Genomic DNA, 18,254 nt, shown 5'->3' with positions numbered 1-18,254 from the left:
TTAGAGACCAACTAAGTTTGTTATTGGTACAGTATGAGCTTTCGACCTGCAACTTATTATTATTAGCTTATTATTATTGCACTGCAAATTTGCTATCTATCCATTTAAAAGAAGACATAGGATGGAGAGGCAAGGGCCCCGCGCCGAAGCACGATGCAAGGCCTCCCGGCTCATCCTGGCGCCGGGAACCCACCGCATCCGCGCAATGCCCCGACTTGCTCCAGAAAGGCGGAGGCGCGCGCAGAGGCAGCCGGCTGCGCGGGTCTGGCTGCGCCGTCGGGGCCGAGCAGGGGCGGGCGCGGCTTGCCGGGCTGCCCCGCCCCGGGGCTGGAGCACCGCCTGATGTAATTTCCGAGAAGCGCTGCCATAGGTTTGGCGGCGGCGAGGCCCCAGAAAACGAAACCGTGGCCGGGCTTTAAATAACTCTCCGGCTGCCTCCCCCTCCACCGGCGCATCTTTCCGTCCGCCCTCAACTTCATCCCAAGGCTGGTCGCGGGCATCGGACGCGCATCGCGATTCGGACGCGTTCCCACGGTAAGGCTCGGCGCGGGGCAGGTTGAGAGGGCGCTTCCTCCGCCGGCGTTTCCAAGGGGGCGCATCTCGGCCGCCCCCATCTCTCCCCCGCCACCCTCCTGCCCTAGGGAGCTTGGATCTCGCGTGGGAACCGGAGCGGCGGCACAACCCGTGTCTGCCGATCGTCTGAATCCAACCCTCCCCCGGGGGCTTGGAACGGGGATCGCGAGGCCGCGGGCTGCTCGGAGTTGCGGATCGGGGAGCTTTTGTTGCGGGGATGGGGAGGGGGAGAGTCGGGACTCCTCACGTGGCGAGCGCAGGCTGGTACGGGCTTGCTGCGGACGCAGAGAGAGAGAAGGCATTAACGTGGGAATGGACGGTGCGCTTCTTCTAGCCTGTTGCCGGGATGCGCTCTCCATCCCCACGCCACCCCCATCCTCCCCAGGTCTGGGATCCGCCGCGTCTCTGCTTCCCTTCCCTGCCTCTCCACAAAAGAGAGAAGAGAAAAGGAGAGACAAAGGAAGGAGAGTTGAGAGCGCCAGGCGCGATCCGGCAAAGCGGGTTTGCTTGCGCCGATCCAATCCCTAGGATGGCACGGAGGAAGGGAGGCTGGTGCGCCCTCGGGGCGCGCGGAGGAACGCGCGGAGCTGCCGGCGCGTCTCTGTGTTAGTCTCCGTGCGGGTGATGAGATCAGCCGGCGGAACTCCCCGAGACGGCATCTCTCTCATCTTTCCGCAGAGCGAGAGGTGTTTCTCAGCACAGCCTCTCTCCTCCCTTGACCTTTTGCCGTCCTTAAAATATTTTTTTTTAATAGAAAAGATGTATACTGGTCTCTATTCAGGTAGATATGTTCCTGCGCCCTGCAGCCTCCCCCAAGCTGGCACCCTCCAGATGTTTTGGAACACAACTCCCACCAGTCGCCCCCCCCAGGGCATGGCCCAGACATCTGGAGGGCACAGTCCAGAGCAGCTGGGGGGCGGGGATCCTGCAAACCTGCCAGGTGTGCTTCTGCCCCTGTGGACTTTGCCAGACTTCGGTCTTCTCTGCGTGCATCTGAGGAAACTGCTCCAGCCCCATCCATTGTGAGCCTTGCAAGGTCACTCCCCCCCCTCCTCCCCCAGTCTGTGGGTTTGTTTTTGCTTTCCCCCCGCCTCTGGAACTTCGCCTGCCTCCAGGTTTCCAGGTGGCTCAGGTTGCCAGGCAAGACTTGCCCGCATCTGTTCAGGGCTGTCCTTCCTCCCAAGGCTCAGTGTTTATTCTGAAGGCTGAACAACAACAGGGTGACGTAGCAGAGTCTGGCTGGGCTGCTGCTGCATTAGCAACAAGGACTTCTGTGGCACCCGAAAGCTTGCACATTGCGGCAGGAAGGATTTTCACGTATTCCCCACCCACCCAACTGCTGCCTGAGCTTATTTTTTTGGTTTGCGGTTTTGTTACCTTTCCACCCCACCTTTAAGGGAGCACAAAGTGGCTTACGTAATCCTCCTCCTCCCCATTTATCCGCACAACAGCCCTGTGAGGTAGATTAGGTGGAGAGGGAGTGACAGGCCCAAGGTTGCCCAGCGAGCTGCATGGCTGAGTGCAGATTTGAACCCCGGTCTCTCAGGTCATAGTCCTGGCACTCTAACCCAGCCCTTTCCAAACTCGGTCCTCCAGCTGTTTTGGGACTACAACTCCCATCATCCCTATCTACCAGGGACAAAGGTCAGAGATGATGGGAGTTGTAGTCAAAAAAAACAGCTGGAGAACCAAGTTTGGAAAGCACTGCTCTAACCACTACACAACACTGCCTCTCACAAAATTGTGTAAAAACATGCTCCCCCCCCAAATAATATGAATATATTTGCAATCTCCCTTTCTTTCAAGGATTTTAGGGTAGCATTCATGGTTCTTCCCTTGTCTGGTTTATCTTCACACCATCCCTGTGAGGTAGGTCACTCAGCTTTGTGACTTTGGGTCATCCTCTTCACTCCCCTCTGCATTTTGTCCTTAGAAACAGCCCTGAGAGGTAGGTTAGGCTGTTTCTAAGGAGCTTTGCAGGAAGATGGGAATTCGAATCGGGGTCTTCCCAAGTCTAGACCTGCATGCCAGCTGCAAAGCCACCCTGTCTCTCTCTCCTTTCATCTGGCAAAGTGGGCTTTTTAGTCCACAGACCCAGATGCCACAATAATTATATCAGTCTTCAAGCTGCCACAAGAAATCATTAAGGCAACAGGCTTATATATTTACTATGGTGTCTAGTTGTTAGCTTTGCTGGAACAGACAAAAACTTTATTTTCAACATTTCCCCCATTGATCTGGAGGGCTGGAAAACACAATAGTAATTGCCCCACAACGCCTTGACTCTTCCCCCTTTCCTGAAATCCACAACGAATTTCTCAGTTTTCAGACTTTTGACGTTGCCAGTTGACGTGGTTGCTAGACAGTGATCACAAAAGGGCTCGTCCTATTTTTAAACGCTATATGGAAAGTTGTTTTTTTTAAATACTGCCTGTATTTGAACAAAGCTCAAAAGCTGTTTGCAAAGCAAGTTGAAGCGTCTGAAATGAATTGCAAACGTACCCCCACCCCACACAATAATTTCTGCTTGTGCATTACTCGCGTGTTAATGCGCAGGCAGACATGCTGAAGCAGGAGGGAGGCTGAACTGCTGGCAGTAGTAGTGATTCAGTGGGGAATCATGGAATTGTAGAATTGGAAGGGACACCTGAGGATCATCTAGTCCAACCCTCTGCATTGCAGGAATCGAGTGCCTTCGTCCACCTAACCCCACCAGCAGCGGAGGTTTTTCAATTAAACAAAAATTGCATGAGAACTAACAAGACACGTAAGATGTAACTTCACTATGAACTTAGTCCTGGTTCTGCTTGTGGATGCAAGCGGGTGGGGGGGGGAGGAAACCCCCCACAATCATCGGGGGGGGGGGGAGAGATAGATACAGATAGGAATATGGAAACCCAACAAAGATAATTTATAGATTTTGATCTAAGGTAGAATATATGGCGGGACGCGGGTGGCGCTGTGGGTAAAAGCCTCAGCGCCTAGGGCTTGCCGATCGAAAGGTCGGCGGTTCGAATCCCCGTGGCGGGGTGCGCTCCCGTCGTTCGGTCCCAGCGCCTGCCAACCTAGCAGTTCGAAAGCACCCCCGGGTGCAAGTAGATAAATAGGGACCGCTTACCAGCGGGAAGGTAAACGGCGTTCTGTGTGCTGCGCTGGCTCGCCAGATGCAGCTTGTCACGCTGGCCACGTGACCCGGAAGTGTCTGCGGACAGCGCTGGCTCCCGGCCTATAGAGTGAGATGAGCGCACAACCCTAGAGTCTGTCAAGACTGGCCCGTACGGGCAGGGGTACCTTTACCTTTACCTAGAATATATGGCTCCGCTGGTGCAATCGCGCAGCAGTGACTTCCCTGCCATTTTGCTCCTCTTCCCCCCGGTTCAAACGCAGACGGTTGCATCAGAAAATGACAGCATGTTTATTTTACTTTGTCTTCCCTCAAGTGAAGCTAATAACCCGGAGACTGCTAGGATTGCACAACGCTGTATTTGCAGTTTGCAAAGCCACCCAATCCTCAGTATCGCTGACTGGTGAAGTTAAGGAACGGGAAAACCTTCTGCAGAAAAATGAAGCCCTGGGCTTTTTCCCGCTTTGCATTACTAGGATGTAAGGGGGTTCATTTTTTCGGCTGTTTGCATTCCATGTGCAGGCCTTTGTGTGTGTGGAGAAGGGGGGAAATTTAGCCTGGGGGTGGGGAATGCCAGAATGAGGGGCTCTCTAGACCAGGGTGTGGGAAACTATTTCAGCCCTAAGGGCAAATCCCAGGGGTAGGCAGCGCCAGAGGCAAAGGCTCTGAATGTTGACATCATGTAACGTGGGAACTTGTACAAAATTGCAGCTTCTGTTTTTGGGATGCCCAGCTGCGGCTTTGCAAAGAGTTGTGGTTGTGCTGATAAGTTCTGCTTTGGGGTGTGCCAAACAGTGAGCGCTTGTTCACACCCACCAGTTATCAGTGTGCAATTAAGTTTCAAACAGGGGGGCTGACTTCTGAGTTCCAGAAATGCGTATCCTCCTTTTTTCTCCCTGCCACAAAGAAGATAAGGTTCAGGATCCTATTATTCCCCCTCCTGCACAACACCCGTTGTTCCTTAAGTTACTTCCGCTAGATGACCAGGAGCTAAGAAATTGTATCTTGATATTTCATGCTCAAAGCCTGCCTCCTAAATACGGTTGTGTTTCCACACCCAATATTTCTGTTATCTGCTCTCCAGAGCTAAAGGAGCCGTTCTCTGTGTGCTGGACAGAGAGACACCCTGGGGAGAGTGAAGGGTGTTGCAGAGATTTTATTATAAGCTACCCCTTATTGATTATTTATGCACCACTCTTGGGCCCAGCGGTGCTCAGCAGCACGAATGCGAGTGCCAGAGGGTGATAAGTTAGGAAGGAAGCGTTGGGAATCCTCCGTATCGTAGCAAAGAGAAGCCACTTAGACAACGATTTGAATGCAGGGACCATAGGGGAGGGAAGCAGTGTTAGAAACTAGGATAGAATCATAGAATCGTAGAGTTACAGTGGCACCTCGGGTTAAGAACTTAATTCGTTCTGGAGGTCTGTTCTTAACCTGAAACTGTTCTTAACCTGAGGTACCACTTTAGCTAATGGGGCCTCCTGCTGCCACCGTTCGATTTCTGTTCTCATCCTGAAGCAAAGTTCTTAACCCGAGGTACTATTTCTGGGTTAGCGGAGTCTGTAACCTGAAGCATCTGTAACCCGAGGTACCACTGTATTATTATTATTATTATTATTATTATTATTCATGTCGTTTCTATAACCACTTCATATTTTAAAGATAAAATCTCAATGCAGTTTATAGCACGTCAAAGCATCAAATGAAACAATCTAGAATAAAAGAAATTCAAGCTTCCAGGAAAATATTTCAGATCCTTCTCGAAAGTGGCATTTTGCATCCCCTGTATTTATTTACCTACTTAATTTATAGAGCTGCCCCATGGCCAAATTACTCTAGGCAAACAGTGTGGTATAGTGGTTAGAGCACCAGACTAGGACCCAGGAGATTGCATGACTCCCCAATTGAGTCATGAAGCTCACTGGGTGACCTTGGTGTCAGTCACAGCCTCTTAACCTACCTCACAGGATTGTCGTAGGGATTAACTGAGGATGGGAGGTGAACCATGTACAGTGGTACCTCAGGTTACATACTCTTCAGGTTACATACGCTTCAGGTTACATACTCTTCAGGTTACATACACTTCAGGTTACAGACTCCGCTAACTCAGAAATAGTGCTTCAGGTTAAGAACTTTGCTTCAGGATGAGAACAGAAATTGTGCTCCGGCGGCAGCAGGAGGCCCCATTAGCTAAATTGGTGCTTCAGGTTAAGAACAGACCTCTGGAACGAATTAAGTACTTAACCCGAGGTACCACTGTATTCTTTGGAGAAAAAGGTGGGATATGAATGCAATGAATCCAATGTTGTTAGCCGCCCTGAGCCCGGTTTTTGAACCAGGAAGGACGAGGTATAAATGAAAATGTATTATTATTATTATTATTATTATTATTATTAAGCCCATCTGCTTAGCTGCTTAAGAAAGCTGGAGGGGCCAGCCAGATGGAGATGTCTGTTGCCAACCAGGCATCCAGGGATCTCCGCGTGATTGCAGTTGGACCTGCGCCAGTCGTAAACCATGCCTGGTGCCTGGCTAATTTCCAACACTGGATAGAATCATCAGCGATGAAGACAAAGCTTTGTGTCTGACTGATGCTTGTGGACAGATCCAAGGTTCAATCCCTGTAAGGGACAGCTGCACATTCCTGAATTGCAGGGGGTTGGACTAGATGACCCTCAGGGTCCCTGCCTGCTGTCCATTTCTATGATTTAGTCCAGGTTCCAGGCACCTCTTGCGTTGACAAACAGAAGCTACTCAGATCTGCTCCCCTGCATCTGTTCAGACTATGTGACAGCCGTCCTCAAACCCTGTCCTGGTGCAGAAATGATAACAGTCAAAGCAGCTGGGAAAGGGAGAGGGTGAGTGAGGTGGGATGGAACTGGGGGAGAGGCATGTGCTGGCAACTCGGAGAGAAGGTTTCTTTGGAAACACAGCGACTGCCAGCTCAGTTCCAGGAGTCTTCTCCCTGATGCAACAGGAGCTGTTAATATTTGCAAACCGGACAGCATTTTATTCCTAGCCTGCATTCTGTGGCTGTTTGTGGGTCTTTGCCCGGGCTCCGTTATTGCACCATTGCGCAGAGGCGTGGCTTCGTATATTTGTCCTTGGTCTTGTGACAAAGGTGGGGTGGAACCTCATGTGAAATAGCGGCAAAAGTGTGTAAGCTCTGAATCGGGAAGTCTCTGTTTCAGATCTTGCTTGTGCCGTGAGCCCAGAAGGCGACCTTAAGCAATCTGCCCGCATTCTGCAAGATAAGGTTAAAAATGTGGTCTGGCGTTACAGGTTTGTTGTAAAGCAACGCTGGGGAACTTTGCCCTTCCAGATGTTGAAGGACTCCAGTTCCCATCAGCCTCAGCCAGCGTGGCTTTAGGACTGATGGGAGTTGGGATTCTGGCAACACCTTGCTTACAGTCCCATAAGACACCTCCTCAAGTGTCCTCAAATGCCACCCTCTGCTTCTCTCTGCTATGTTACCGCAGGTTTGCTGTGGTTTATTATCCAAGTTTGCCTTGGAAACAAAAGAGCGTTTATTAGTGGTTGTCCCCTCCCCACTCCCAATCACACAAAAACGATTTGCATCTTTGGCTGCTCCCAGGCAAAGCAGTCTGAATCAGGAAGTGAAAATTAAGTGGCATTTATCACCTTGTGAGATGAGAGGAGTGCTTGTGTCTGGGGAGCAGTGCCCCAGGTGGAATCTGAGCCTGAAGTAAGAACAGTGTGGCACAGGGGAAGGTGTGAATGTAGCAAAAGGGTCCATAGATAGCACAGTGCAGTTGGTGAGATTCTTTCTGTAGTTGCTACCTTAAAGGTAAAGGTACCCCTGACCTTTAGGTCCAGTCGCGGACGACTCTGGGGTTGCGGCGCTCATCTCACTTTGCTGGCTGAGGGAGCCGGCATTTGTCCGCAGACAGCTTCCAGGTCGTATGGCCAGCATAACTAAGCTGCTTCTGGCGAACCAGAGCAGCGCACGGAAATGCCGTTTACCTTCCCGCCGGAGCGATACCTATTTATCTACTGGCACTTTGACATGCTTTCGAACTGCTAGGTTGGCAGGAGCAGGGACCGAGCAACAGGAGCTCACCCCGTTGCGGGGATTCAAACTGCCAACCTTCTGATCGGCAAGCCCTAGGCTCTGTGGTTTAGACCACAGCGCCACCCGTGTCCCAGCTGCTACCTTGTTGTTGTTGTTGTTGTTGTTTAGTCGTTTAGTCGTGTCTGACTCTTTGTGACCCCCTGGACCAGAGCACGCCAGGCACTCCTGACTTCCACTGCCTCCCGCAGTTTGGTCAAACTCATGCTGGTAGCTTCCAGAACACTGTCCAACCATCTCGTCCTCTGTCGTTCCCTTCTCCTTGTGCCCTCCATCTTTCCCAACATCAGGGTCTTTTCCAGGGAGTCTTCTCTTCTTAAGAGGTGGCCAAAGTCTTGGAGCCTCAGCTTCAAGATTTGTCCTTCCAGTGCGCACTCAGGGCTGATTTCCTTAAGAATGGATAGGTTTGATCTTCTTGCAGTCCATGGGACTCTCAAGAGTCTCCTCCAGCACCATAATTCGGAGTTCACATATTTTGACTTAGAAAGGCTATTCATCGGGAAATAAGGATTTGTTTTAAGTTTTTCATGTGTGCTAAAACTGTCTTCAGTTTTTTTCTTAAGCGTTTAACCACATTAACAAACATGGATACATATGCTATAATATTACTGTTTTAGTTAAATAAATTGTTATTAAGGAAATGATTATTTTTCTCCTTCCAATAAAGTACAGCAGAAACGTTGTCCAAACATAAACAGTTAACTTAATAAACCTCACAATAATTTCATCATTATCTGTGTATGTATTTCTAATAGTATAACCAAATCAGTAACTTTTGATATAATTGTAAAAATTACTCTGAAAATTTATTATTCCAAAAACGAAACCTTCATCTGGTTGTAAATTTTAAGATAATACCAGCAAGAACGAGTCTTTCTGTAAAAAAATGACAGTCCCTGCATGTATTCTGAAAGTGGCGAAGGGCAAGCTGGCGGTTCCTTTGGACCTGGCGGGGAAAGAGGTGTCCCTTAAACTAGTTTAAACTGGCAGAGTTTAAGGCTGCTATCGAAAAGGGCAGCTTGCCTGGTGAACTGTGACATTTTGGGTTGAAATGTCACTGCCCGGTACTTATCGACCAGGATTCAGTTTACATTGGCTGCCCTCTTTGAGTACATGATTAGGCCCCTTCAGTCTATGAAAAACAAAGAAGCCCACATTTTCAGAGTTGCAGAGGCTAGGTCTTTCTGTATTGTGCCCAGTATACAGACCAGAACCACCGAGGCACTAAACCTGCCTTCCCCACAACCAGGTGCCCTGGAGATGTTTTGTACTACTACAGCAACGACCCTGTGAGATAGGTTAAGGGGCTGCATCTGACTCCAAGGTCACCCAGTCAGCTTCCTGGGGATTTGAACCCCGATCTCCCAGGCCTTAGTCCAACACTCTAACCACACTGCTAGAGTCCTCCTGCCAGGGGGGCAACTCTATAAACTGAGTAGGTAAATAAACATGGGGAAAGCAAAAAGTCACTTAGAGAAAGATCTGAAATATTTTCCTTGAATTTGTGTTCTTCTGGATTGTTTTATGTGCTGTTTTAATGTATTGCAAACCACTTTGAGATTCCCCCCTCTTTAAAATATAAAGCGGTATAGAAATGAACTGAAAAACAATTATTATAATGTGCCATTTGGCGATTAGCTTTTATGTCTGAGTTTCTAGCACTGCCTGTGAAAGCGCATGAGCAGCCACGAGTGCCACGTTGGCAATACATGGTTTTGTGGTTCTCTAGCATGGTGTGTGTGTGTTTCCTTTGCATTGGGGGTGCCCCAGTGCCAAGCAGATGCGGATGTCCACCTTTGTTTTTAGTTTTTGTCCAGTTCTCAGAGGCCCTCAAAAGAGTGCTTTGCATTTGTCAGAGCGATGCTGGGAGTGACTGTTTGCCCAGCTGGAGAGCAAATCTCATCTCGCATCTGCACGGTATCTCTGCAAACAAATGATGTTGTGGTCTTGCCCCACCCAGTTTCTGGGTCAAGCTGCCAGTGACTCACAGATCTTGCATTTTAACTTTCGAGGGCTTCTCTTGGGACTCCCTATTTGTTTAAATAGTTTTGTTTTGTTTGCTGCAGACATTTCCCTTTCGGTTTTGAGAATGACTCGACCGATAGTCATTCCTTCAGGCTCACATCTGCTGATGCAGCGCCGACACCCACGCTGTGTGGTCTCCTTGACTTGGTTCCTCCTTCTCCCCAACCAGCCATCCTTCTGCCCGGGGCTGGGCCAAGGGAAATGCCAGCCACTCTCAGGGCTGTATACGATGTTACTCCTCTTCTAGTTACTTTGAGTGCAAACAGTGTTAGAAACACGGGTATACAGTCGTACCTTGTTTTGCAACCGGGATCCGTTCCAGAGCCTCAGCCACTAGCCGAAACGGACGCATTGCAAAGCGCCATGTCTGTGCATGTGCACGGAGCAGTTTGCACTTCTGCACATGCGCAAAGCGCGGTTTAGCACTTCTGCACATGCGTAAGCGGCAAACCCAGAAGTAACCCGTTAGGGTACTTCCGGGTTTGCCACGGACGTTTGCCAGAAAGGACGCTAGACAAGGCGGACGTTCATGGAGGGATTACTGTACAGTCAGACCTCAGGTTACAGATGCTTCAGGTTACATTTTTTCAGGTTACGGACCGTCGAAACCCAGAAGTACGGGAACGGGTTACTTCCGGGTTTTGGTGGTTGCGCATGCGCAGAAGCGCCGAATTGCAACCCGCGTGTGCGCAGATGTGCAGCTGTGGGTTGTGAACGCTGCAGGTTGCGAACGTGCATCTCGCACAGTTCGTGTTCGCAACTCGAGCGTCCACTGTATAAGCGAATTACCAAATGGCACCTTAAGCCAAGTTACGGTCGCCACAACAAGAGTTTTTAGGTGCCATTCCCCCCATAAGTTGTTTGTTGTTGTTGTTGTTTCTATACTGCTTTAGATTTTAAAGAGAAAACCTCAAAGTGGTTTGAAACATCAAATAAAACAATCCAGAAGGAAACAAATCCAGCCTTCAAGGAAAATATCTCAGATCTTTCTCTAAGTGACATTTTGCTTTCCCTGAAATGGTTTAGCGTTACGTCTGAATTGGGGATTATGGCTTGTTCTTGGCTTACATCCAATGGTTTGCTGGAGGAGAAGTGGAAAGTTTATTTAGCTGTGCTGGCTGAGGCTCATGAGAGCTGTAGTCCGTAACATCTGGAGAGGGCAGAACCAGGTGTTTGGCACGCAGAAAGTCCAAATGAAGTCCTTGGTCCCTCCAGCGCAAATATCTCTGTTGCAGTATTCGAAATTAGCCAGGTGCCAGGCCCATTTTGCAGCTGTGGGTTAAACCCCAGAGCCTAGGACTTGCTGATCAGAAGGTCGGTGGTTTGAATCCCTGCGATGGGGTGAGCTCCCGTTGCTCGGTCCCTGCTCCTGCCAACATAGCAGTTCGAAAGCATGTCAAAGTGCAAGTAGATAAATAGGTACCGCTCCGGTGGAAGCTGTACGCCAGCTCCCTCGGCCAGTAAAGCGAAATGAGCGCCACAAGCCCAGAGTCGGCCATGACTGGACCTAATGGTCAGGGGTCCCTTTACCTTTACCTTTATTAAGCACTTGCCACCAAGTGAAGATGCCTGGCGCCAGGACGTTGCCTGACATCACCATCTGGGGATCATTAGATCTGGACTGTTTCCATACACCAAGACCCCACCCTGTTGAATTTCAGGTACCAAAATGCCTTTTCCGTTCAGCCTGAGCAGGAGCAGGCACCATTAAGGAAAAGAGGTTGGAATAGGCCGATAGACATGTGGACTATCCCAGGATCAAATGCCTTTTCTTCTTTGAGTTCTCAAAGTTCTTAAGGTAGCTCACGGTTGTCATCTGAACTAGCCAGATGTTTAACTGATAATCATTCACAGCCGCTCCATCCTTTGAAAAATAAGACTTTTAGAGCCACCATGCCCCAAAATGGCCACTAGACATTCTGTTTTGGCGACCGTAACCTTGGTTTAAGGAGCCATTTGGCACCTGGTTTATATATCTGAGCTTCTAACACTAGCCTGTTAGCGTAATGGAGGAAATCAGCATTGCTGGCTTAGGGCGATGTATAGGGAGGAAGAGAGCTAGAAGAGCTGGTTCCTGTTTTGCTACAAGCAGGACGTGGCTCTGATGAGCTGGTGCAACGCAGTTGGCAGAGAAACCAGTGCCTGGTGGAGCAAGGTTCTGAGAAGCCCATGGAAGTCAGTCAGGTTTGGGGGCAAGGAAGGTTTAGGAGAGGATTTTTGGTCACAGCAATGATCCCGATATTGTACTTGGCAAGACAAGAGAGATAGAGAGAGAGAGAGAGAGAGAGAGAGTGAGAGAGAGAGAGAGAGAAGGTACTGCGTCGTATTGTGTGCTGCCTACCCCTTAAAGGTGCCTCTGGATGAATTTGTAGTCCATAAACAAGGTTTGTTAAATTCTACCCCTCCAATCCACTGCTGGCCATCCTCAGTACTTCCATTAAAATACAGTCATACTTTGGGTTACATACTTCAGGTTGCATTTTTTTGGGTTACGGACCGCCGAAACCCGGAAGTACCAGAACGGGTCACTTCCGGGTGTCGGTGGTTGCGCATGAGCGGAAGTGCTAAATTGCGCTTTGCGCATGCGCAGAAGCACCAAATCGCAGCGTGTGCAGACGGGGGTTGCGAACGCTGCAGGTTGCAAACGTGCATCCTGCACGGATCACGTTCGCAACCCAAGCGTCCACTGTATTTCAAAGAACTGCTACCCTGCTTTGCTATCTAGGGAAATTAAAGTTGCTTGCAAAACAGAAGGGGGGAAAAAAGGGCTTAAGGGCCTGATTTCTGGATTAGGCCAAAGAGAGCCCATCTTGTCTGGCCTTCTGTTCACCTCCTCTGAAGGGTAGGACTCGAACCGATGGCTTCAAGTAACAACAAAAGAGATTCTGACTAAACCTCAGGAAGAACTTTCTGACAGTAAGAGCTGTTTGACAGTGGAATGGACTTCCTTGAGAGGTGGTAGACTCTCCTTGGAAGCTTTTAAGCAGAGGGTGGATGGCCACCTGTCATGGATGCTTTTGTTGAGATTCCTGCATTGCAGGGGGTAGGACTGGATAATAATAATAATAATAATAATAATAATAATAATAAATAATTATTATTATTTATACCCTGCCCTTCCCGGTTCAAAAACCGGACTCGGGGCGGCTAACAAAAAATTAAACACTTAATTGTAAAAGCAGCATAAAATACAGTATAAAAACATGAATAATAAAATTCAAAGTTCAGAAATCAGTTTAGGGGAAATACATCTAATAAGCATTAGATAATCCCCAGGGCTAGCTGGCTGAATTAGTCCTACTTGGGCCAGCGAGGAGGCCAGGGGAGAATTAGCTGTGGGGTCTCAGAGCGGGTAATCTTCATAAAATTACTGTTGTTATCCGCTGTGAGCCCGGCTTTGGCTGGGGAGCGCGGGATATAAATAAAATTTATTATTATTGTTATTATTATTATTAAAAAAGGAGAGGGGGAGGGAAGAGAAAGTAAATAAAAAATCAGGCTGAATTCAAATTAAAGGCCAGGCAGAATAGCTCTGTCTTACAGGCCCAATGGAAGGAGGTTAAGTCCTGAAGGGCCCTAATTTGATGGGACAGAGCATTCCACCAGGTCGGAGCCATCACTGAAAAGGCCCTGACCCTGGTGGAGGATAGCATGACTTCCTTAGGGCCCGGGACCTCTAAACTATGGTTATTCATGGACCTTAAGGTCCTCTGCGGGACAGACCAGGAGAGGCGGTCCCCCAGGGTTCTTTCCAACTCTACTCCTCTACTATTCTATGAGCAACAACAACATACTTATACCCCACCCATCTGACCGTTTATTTCCTTGACATCTGATGGGAGGGCATTACTCAGGGCAGGTGCCACCACTGAGAAGGCCCTGTGCCTGGTTCCCTGTAGCTTCACTTCCCCAGTGCGGGAATCACCAGAAGGCCCTTGGAGCTGGACCTCAGTGTCTGGGCTGAATGATGGGGGTGGAGATGCTCTATCCCCGAGGCTGTTTAGGGCTTCTTAAAACTGTGGACTTTTGAAAACAGTTCTGAATAAAACGCTGATTGCTTATGAAAAAGAAGGGCTGACTTGTTGCAAGGCAGATTCCTTAATCTCCTCTTGTTGTTAATTTTTAGGAGTTTTGAGAGCTGCGACGGGAGATACCCTTCGCTGGGCATCCGTAGCTGCCTTGGATCGACATCTCACAGAACCGATTGTTCTCTGCTGACTGAGCTCATAGGACCTTTTCAAAAGATGCCCCTGTTGAACGGGGCAGTTGCGACACCGCTGGACGGTCTCCAGCAGCAACTCACCTTGCACCTGGCCTGCTCAAAATGTGCCCAGCAGGAGAACGAGAGCACCTACAGGTTGAAGGAGGTGGCGCACCACTGCATGATGGAGATTCTCCTGGGCCGGCACAGAGACAAACGGGGGAAGCTGTGGCGAAAGGTAGACAGGCGGCCCAGCTTCCCAAACCCCACACACTACGACGTCTGCAGGTATTACATCGCCGGCTTGGGTTGCACCAAGCACCGCAACCGCTGCACCTTCGCTTGGAGCTGGGAGGAGGTGTTAGTGTGGACGTTCGAGCGTGCCAACAACATGGAAAGGCGGGCCCTGAAGAGGCTGGTGCAGCAGGCACAGGTCGGCAGCTCCGCCAACGGCCTTTCCAGACCTCCGGCTCTCAGCATCTCGGAGGAAATCCGGAGTGAGTTCGGGGGCCGTTTCCAGGAGATCTGCCGGGTCTGCTTTTACCAGACCCCACAGAGGATCTCTGTTAAGGACTCGGCGCCAGCTTGCCAGGGGCACTGGGGATCCCTTTTGGTCCACGTGATCTCTGACGGCAAGAAGAAGGAGCAGTACACGGAAGTCCGGCCCTGCCCAGGAGGCTTGAAGAAGTTCAGCCACTGCAGATACGTCTCTGCCGGCAAACCTTGCCGCCACACTGTTCACCGGTGCAACTACTCCCACAGCGACGTGGAGCAGGCCGTCTGGGAGGCGGAGGCGAACCGAGGCTTGGTGCGCAGAGATCTCCTCCATCCGCCGGGGGTGGACAGCAAGCCGGGCGAGGAGGTCTTGCAGCCCAGCGTGCAGTTCTACTGCAGGGTCTGCCTGGTGACCTGCAGCTCCCAGGAGTCCTTTGAGAACCACTGCTCCTCTGTGGAGCACACCCAGCTGATTGCCACGGACCCCGTGACCGAGTGGGCTCACCGCGCCCCTCCCTACGGCCTGACGGTTTTCGCCCTTTGCAAAAGGTAAGCGCTGCAGTTATTCTTTCCTGGGCCCGGGTCTCTCTGGCGGCCAGGAGTGCATTTGCGCAGTTAAAAGTTACATCCCAATTAGATTACTGCAATAAGGCATGTTTGGTGGAGATGGAGGACAGGGCCTTCTCGGTGGCTGCTCCCAAACTTTGGAACTCCTCCCACCCTGAGAAACCAGACTGGCTCCCTCCTTGTCCTTCCAATGGCAGGTGATGACTTTCTTGTTCTAAGTGGCTTGGGGGGGGGGGTCTGTCTGCTTTTAATAAAATGACTGGCATTATTGCACTTATATGTATGACATGCGTAGAACCATAGAATTGTTGAGTAGGAAAGGACCCCAAGGGTCCTTATATAGTCCAAGCCCCTGTAATGCAGGAATCTCAGCATGCATATATATTTAATTGTTTATTAATGATGGGTTTTTTGTTTTTAGCGGTAATTATTTTAACTGTAAACCACCTTGATGCTCTGTCAGGGAAAAAGCCAGAGTGTAAATAATAATAATAATAATACTAATAATACTAATGATAATAATAATAATTTATTTATACTACGCCCAGCCACTCTGGGCATCTCCCAACAGAACACTAAAAACAGAATAAAACTTCAAACTTTAAAAACTTCCCTAAGCAGGGCTGCCTTCAGATGTCTTCTAAAGGTCAGATAGTTGTTTATTTCCTTGACATCTGATGGGAGGGAGTTCCACAGGGAGGGTGCCACCACTGAGAAGGCCCTCTGCCTGGTTCCCTGTAACCTCACTTCTCACAGGGAGGGAACTACCAGAAGGCCCTCAGAGCTGGACCTCAGCGTCCGGACTGAATGATGGATTTAACTCAAGATTACCCAGAACAGTTTGCAGATTAGTTCCCATTCCACCTTTGCATCACTCAAAAGGTGACCCAGCCACCTATGATTTTTCGGTGCCCCTGGGTGTGGCTATACAAATTGAAGGGCATGGCTGTGCCAAAAGAGCTGTCTTGATTCTTTTATCCCATATAAGTCAACTCTGGGTTGGTGTCTTCCTGCAGAGTTGATGTCTGTGAATATGGGGAGGACTGCACTTACGCCCATTCTGCCCAGGAGCTGGAAGAATGGATTCAGCGGGCAAAGGTCTCTGAGAAGAACAAGCGGACCGCCAAGCAGTATGGCCTCCTTTCGTATCAGGACCGGCTTCTTGCTGAATACCAGGAAAGCCACAACGAAGTCTTAATCGTAAGTTTCACCGTTTCTGCATATTCCATAAGTTTTGGTATCCATTCCTCCTTTGCTGGGACTTCTGCTTTTCCATTTTTGAGCAAGTATTCTTGCCGCTGGAGTCCAATTTAGGTAGTTCTGTCCCTATAATTCCCAAAAGAAAAGCTTCTGGGTTTGTTTGTTTTTTGCAAAGGTTATTTTAAACATCCTTTTAATTCATTTCCCAGTAAGCTTTAACCTTACTACAAGACCACCACATATGATAAAAAGAACCTTCTTTCTCTTTACATTTCCAGCACTTATTTGATTTAGATTTATACATTTTTTGCCAGTTTACTCGGTGTTAGATACCAACGATATATCATTTTCATATCATTTTCTCTTAGACGATAACATGCTGTAAATTTTATATTCGTATTCCACAATCGCTCCCAGGCCTCCATGTCTATATTATGACCTATATCTTTTGCCCAATGTATCACTGAGGATTTTACTTGCTCATCCTTTGTCTCCCATTCCAGTAATATTTTATACATTTTAGACAGCACTTTTACATTACATTCCAACAGTTCTCTCTCCAGTTGAGATATTGGTTCCCCAAACCCTCATATCCTTTCTTTCTTAAATACCTCATTCAAATGATGATATTGTAACTGTGTTGTTTATTTCCCTGATAATTCCTTAAATTCTTTTAATTCATGCTCTCCTCCCTCTTGTTTTAATAAATTTCTATAAGTAGTCCCAGAGGGATCTTTTCTCTGAATGCAGACGAAAAGGGGGAAGGCTCCCATCTCCCCTGGCCAGGTCGTTGGCTACTGGCCGCTTGGCTCATCTGGTTACCTCTCTCACCAGATTTCCGAGGATGTTGACGGCGTTAAGGTCACCTGTCCGCAACCTCTGCGCGTGCAGTCGGAGGACAAGAAGATGCGCTATCGATGGGTTTTCACTGTTCATACCAAGGTAAGCTTGAGAAGGCAAAATAAATCCTAGAGATGCTGAAGAAGGGAGTCCCGTATCCTTACTTTAGGAAGATAGGGCTGGATTAAACCACCCCATTCTGCAGGTGGGAGTCAGTTCCAGAGTGATGATAATAATAATAATAATAATAATAATAATAATATTTTTTTATTTATACTGCAACCTTCCCAGTTCAAATACCAGGCGCAGGGAGGCTAACAACAAATTTAAAACACTTAATTGTAAAAGCAGCATGAAATACAATGAATAACAATAAAATTCAAAATTCAGAAATCAATTTAGGGGAAATAAGCATTAGATAATCCCAAGGGGCTAGCTGGCTGAATTGGTCCTACTTGGGCCAGCGAGGAGGCCAGGGGAGAATTAGCTGTGGGGTCTCAGAGAGAGTGATCTTCATAAAAAGGGGAGGGGAAGGGAAGAGAAAGGAAATAAAAGATCAGGCTGAATTCAAATTAAAGGCCAGGCAGAATAGCTCTGTCTTACAGGCATACAGTGGTGCATGTTCTGGTTATCTCCTGCTTGGACTACTGCAATGCGCTCTACGTGGGGCTACCTTTGAAGGTGACTCGGAAACTACAACTAATCCAGAATGTGGCAGCTAGACTGGTGACTGGGAGTGGCCACCGAGACCGCATAACACCGGTCTTGAAAGACCTACACTGGCTCCCAGTACGTTTCCGAACACAATTCAAAGTGTTGGTGCTGACCTTTAAAGCCCTAAACAGCCTCAGTCCAGTATACCTGAAGGAGTGTCTCCACCCCCATTGTTCTGCCTGGACACTGAGGTCCAGCGCCGAGGGCCTTCTGGCAGTTCCCTCACTGCGAGAAGCAAAGCTACAGGGAACCAGGCAGAGAGCCTTCTCGGTAGTGGCGCCCGCCCTGTGGAACGCTCTCCCACCAGATGTCAAAGAGAACAGACTTTTAGAAGACATCTGAAGGCAGCCCTGTTTAGGGAAGCTTTTAATGTTTGATGTATTACTGTATTTTAATATTTGGTTGGAAGCTGCCCAGAGTGGCTG

General features: G+C 48.9%; 1 protein-coding gene across 1 annotated transcript in view; it reads left to right on the top strand.

Moving 5' to 3' along the window:
• The first annotated feature begins 357 nt into the window (after positions 1–357).
• Positions 358–18,254, top strand: part of HELZ2 (helicase with zinc finger 2) — a 52,488-nt gene continuing 34,591 nt past the window's right edge. Inside the window, exons 1-4 of the mRNA XM_081010971.1 lie at positions 358–534; positions 13,939–15,057; positions 16,092–16,275; positions 17,110–17,217. Of these exons, the coding sequence (XP_080867097.1) occupies positions 14,057–15,057; positions 16,092–16,275; positions 17,110–17,217 (1,293 nt within the window). The 5' untranslated portion in view covers positions 358–534; positions 13,939–14,056. The remainder of the gene's footprint in view (positions 535–13,938; positions 15,058–16,091; positions 16,276–17,109; positions 17,218–18,254) is intronic.

This window comes from Podarcis pityusensis, assembly GCF_964106645.2.
Source record: "Podarcis pityusensis genome assembly, chromosome: 6".
Lineage (NCBI taxonomy): Eukaryota > Metazoa > Chordata > Lepidosauria > Squamata > Lacertidae > Podarcis > Podarcis pityusensis.
Note: the sequence above shows the minus strand (reverse complement) of the source record. Positions and strands in the feature narration are given on the sequence as shown.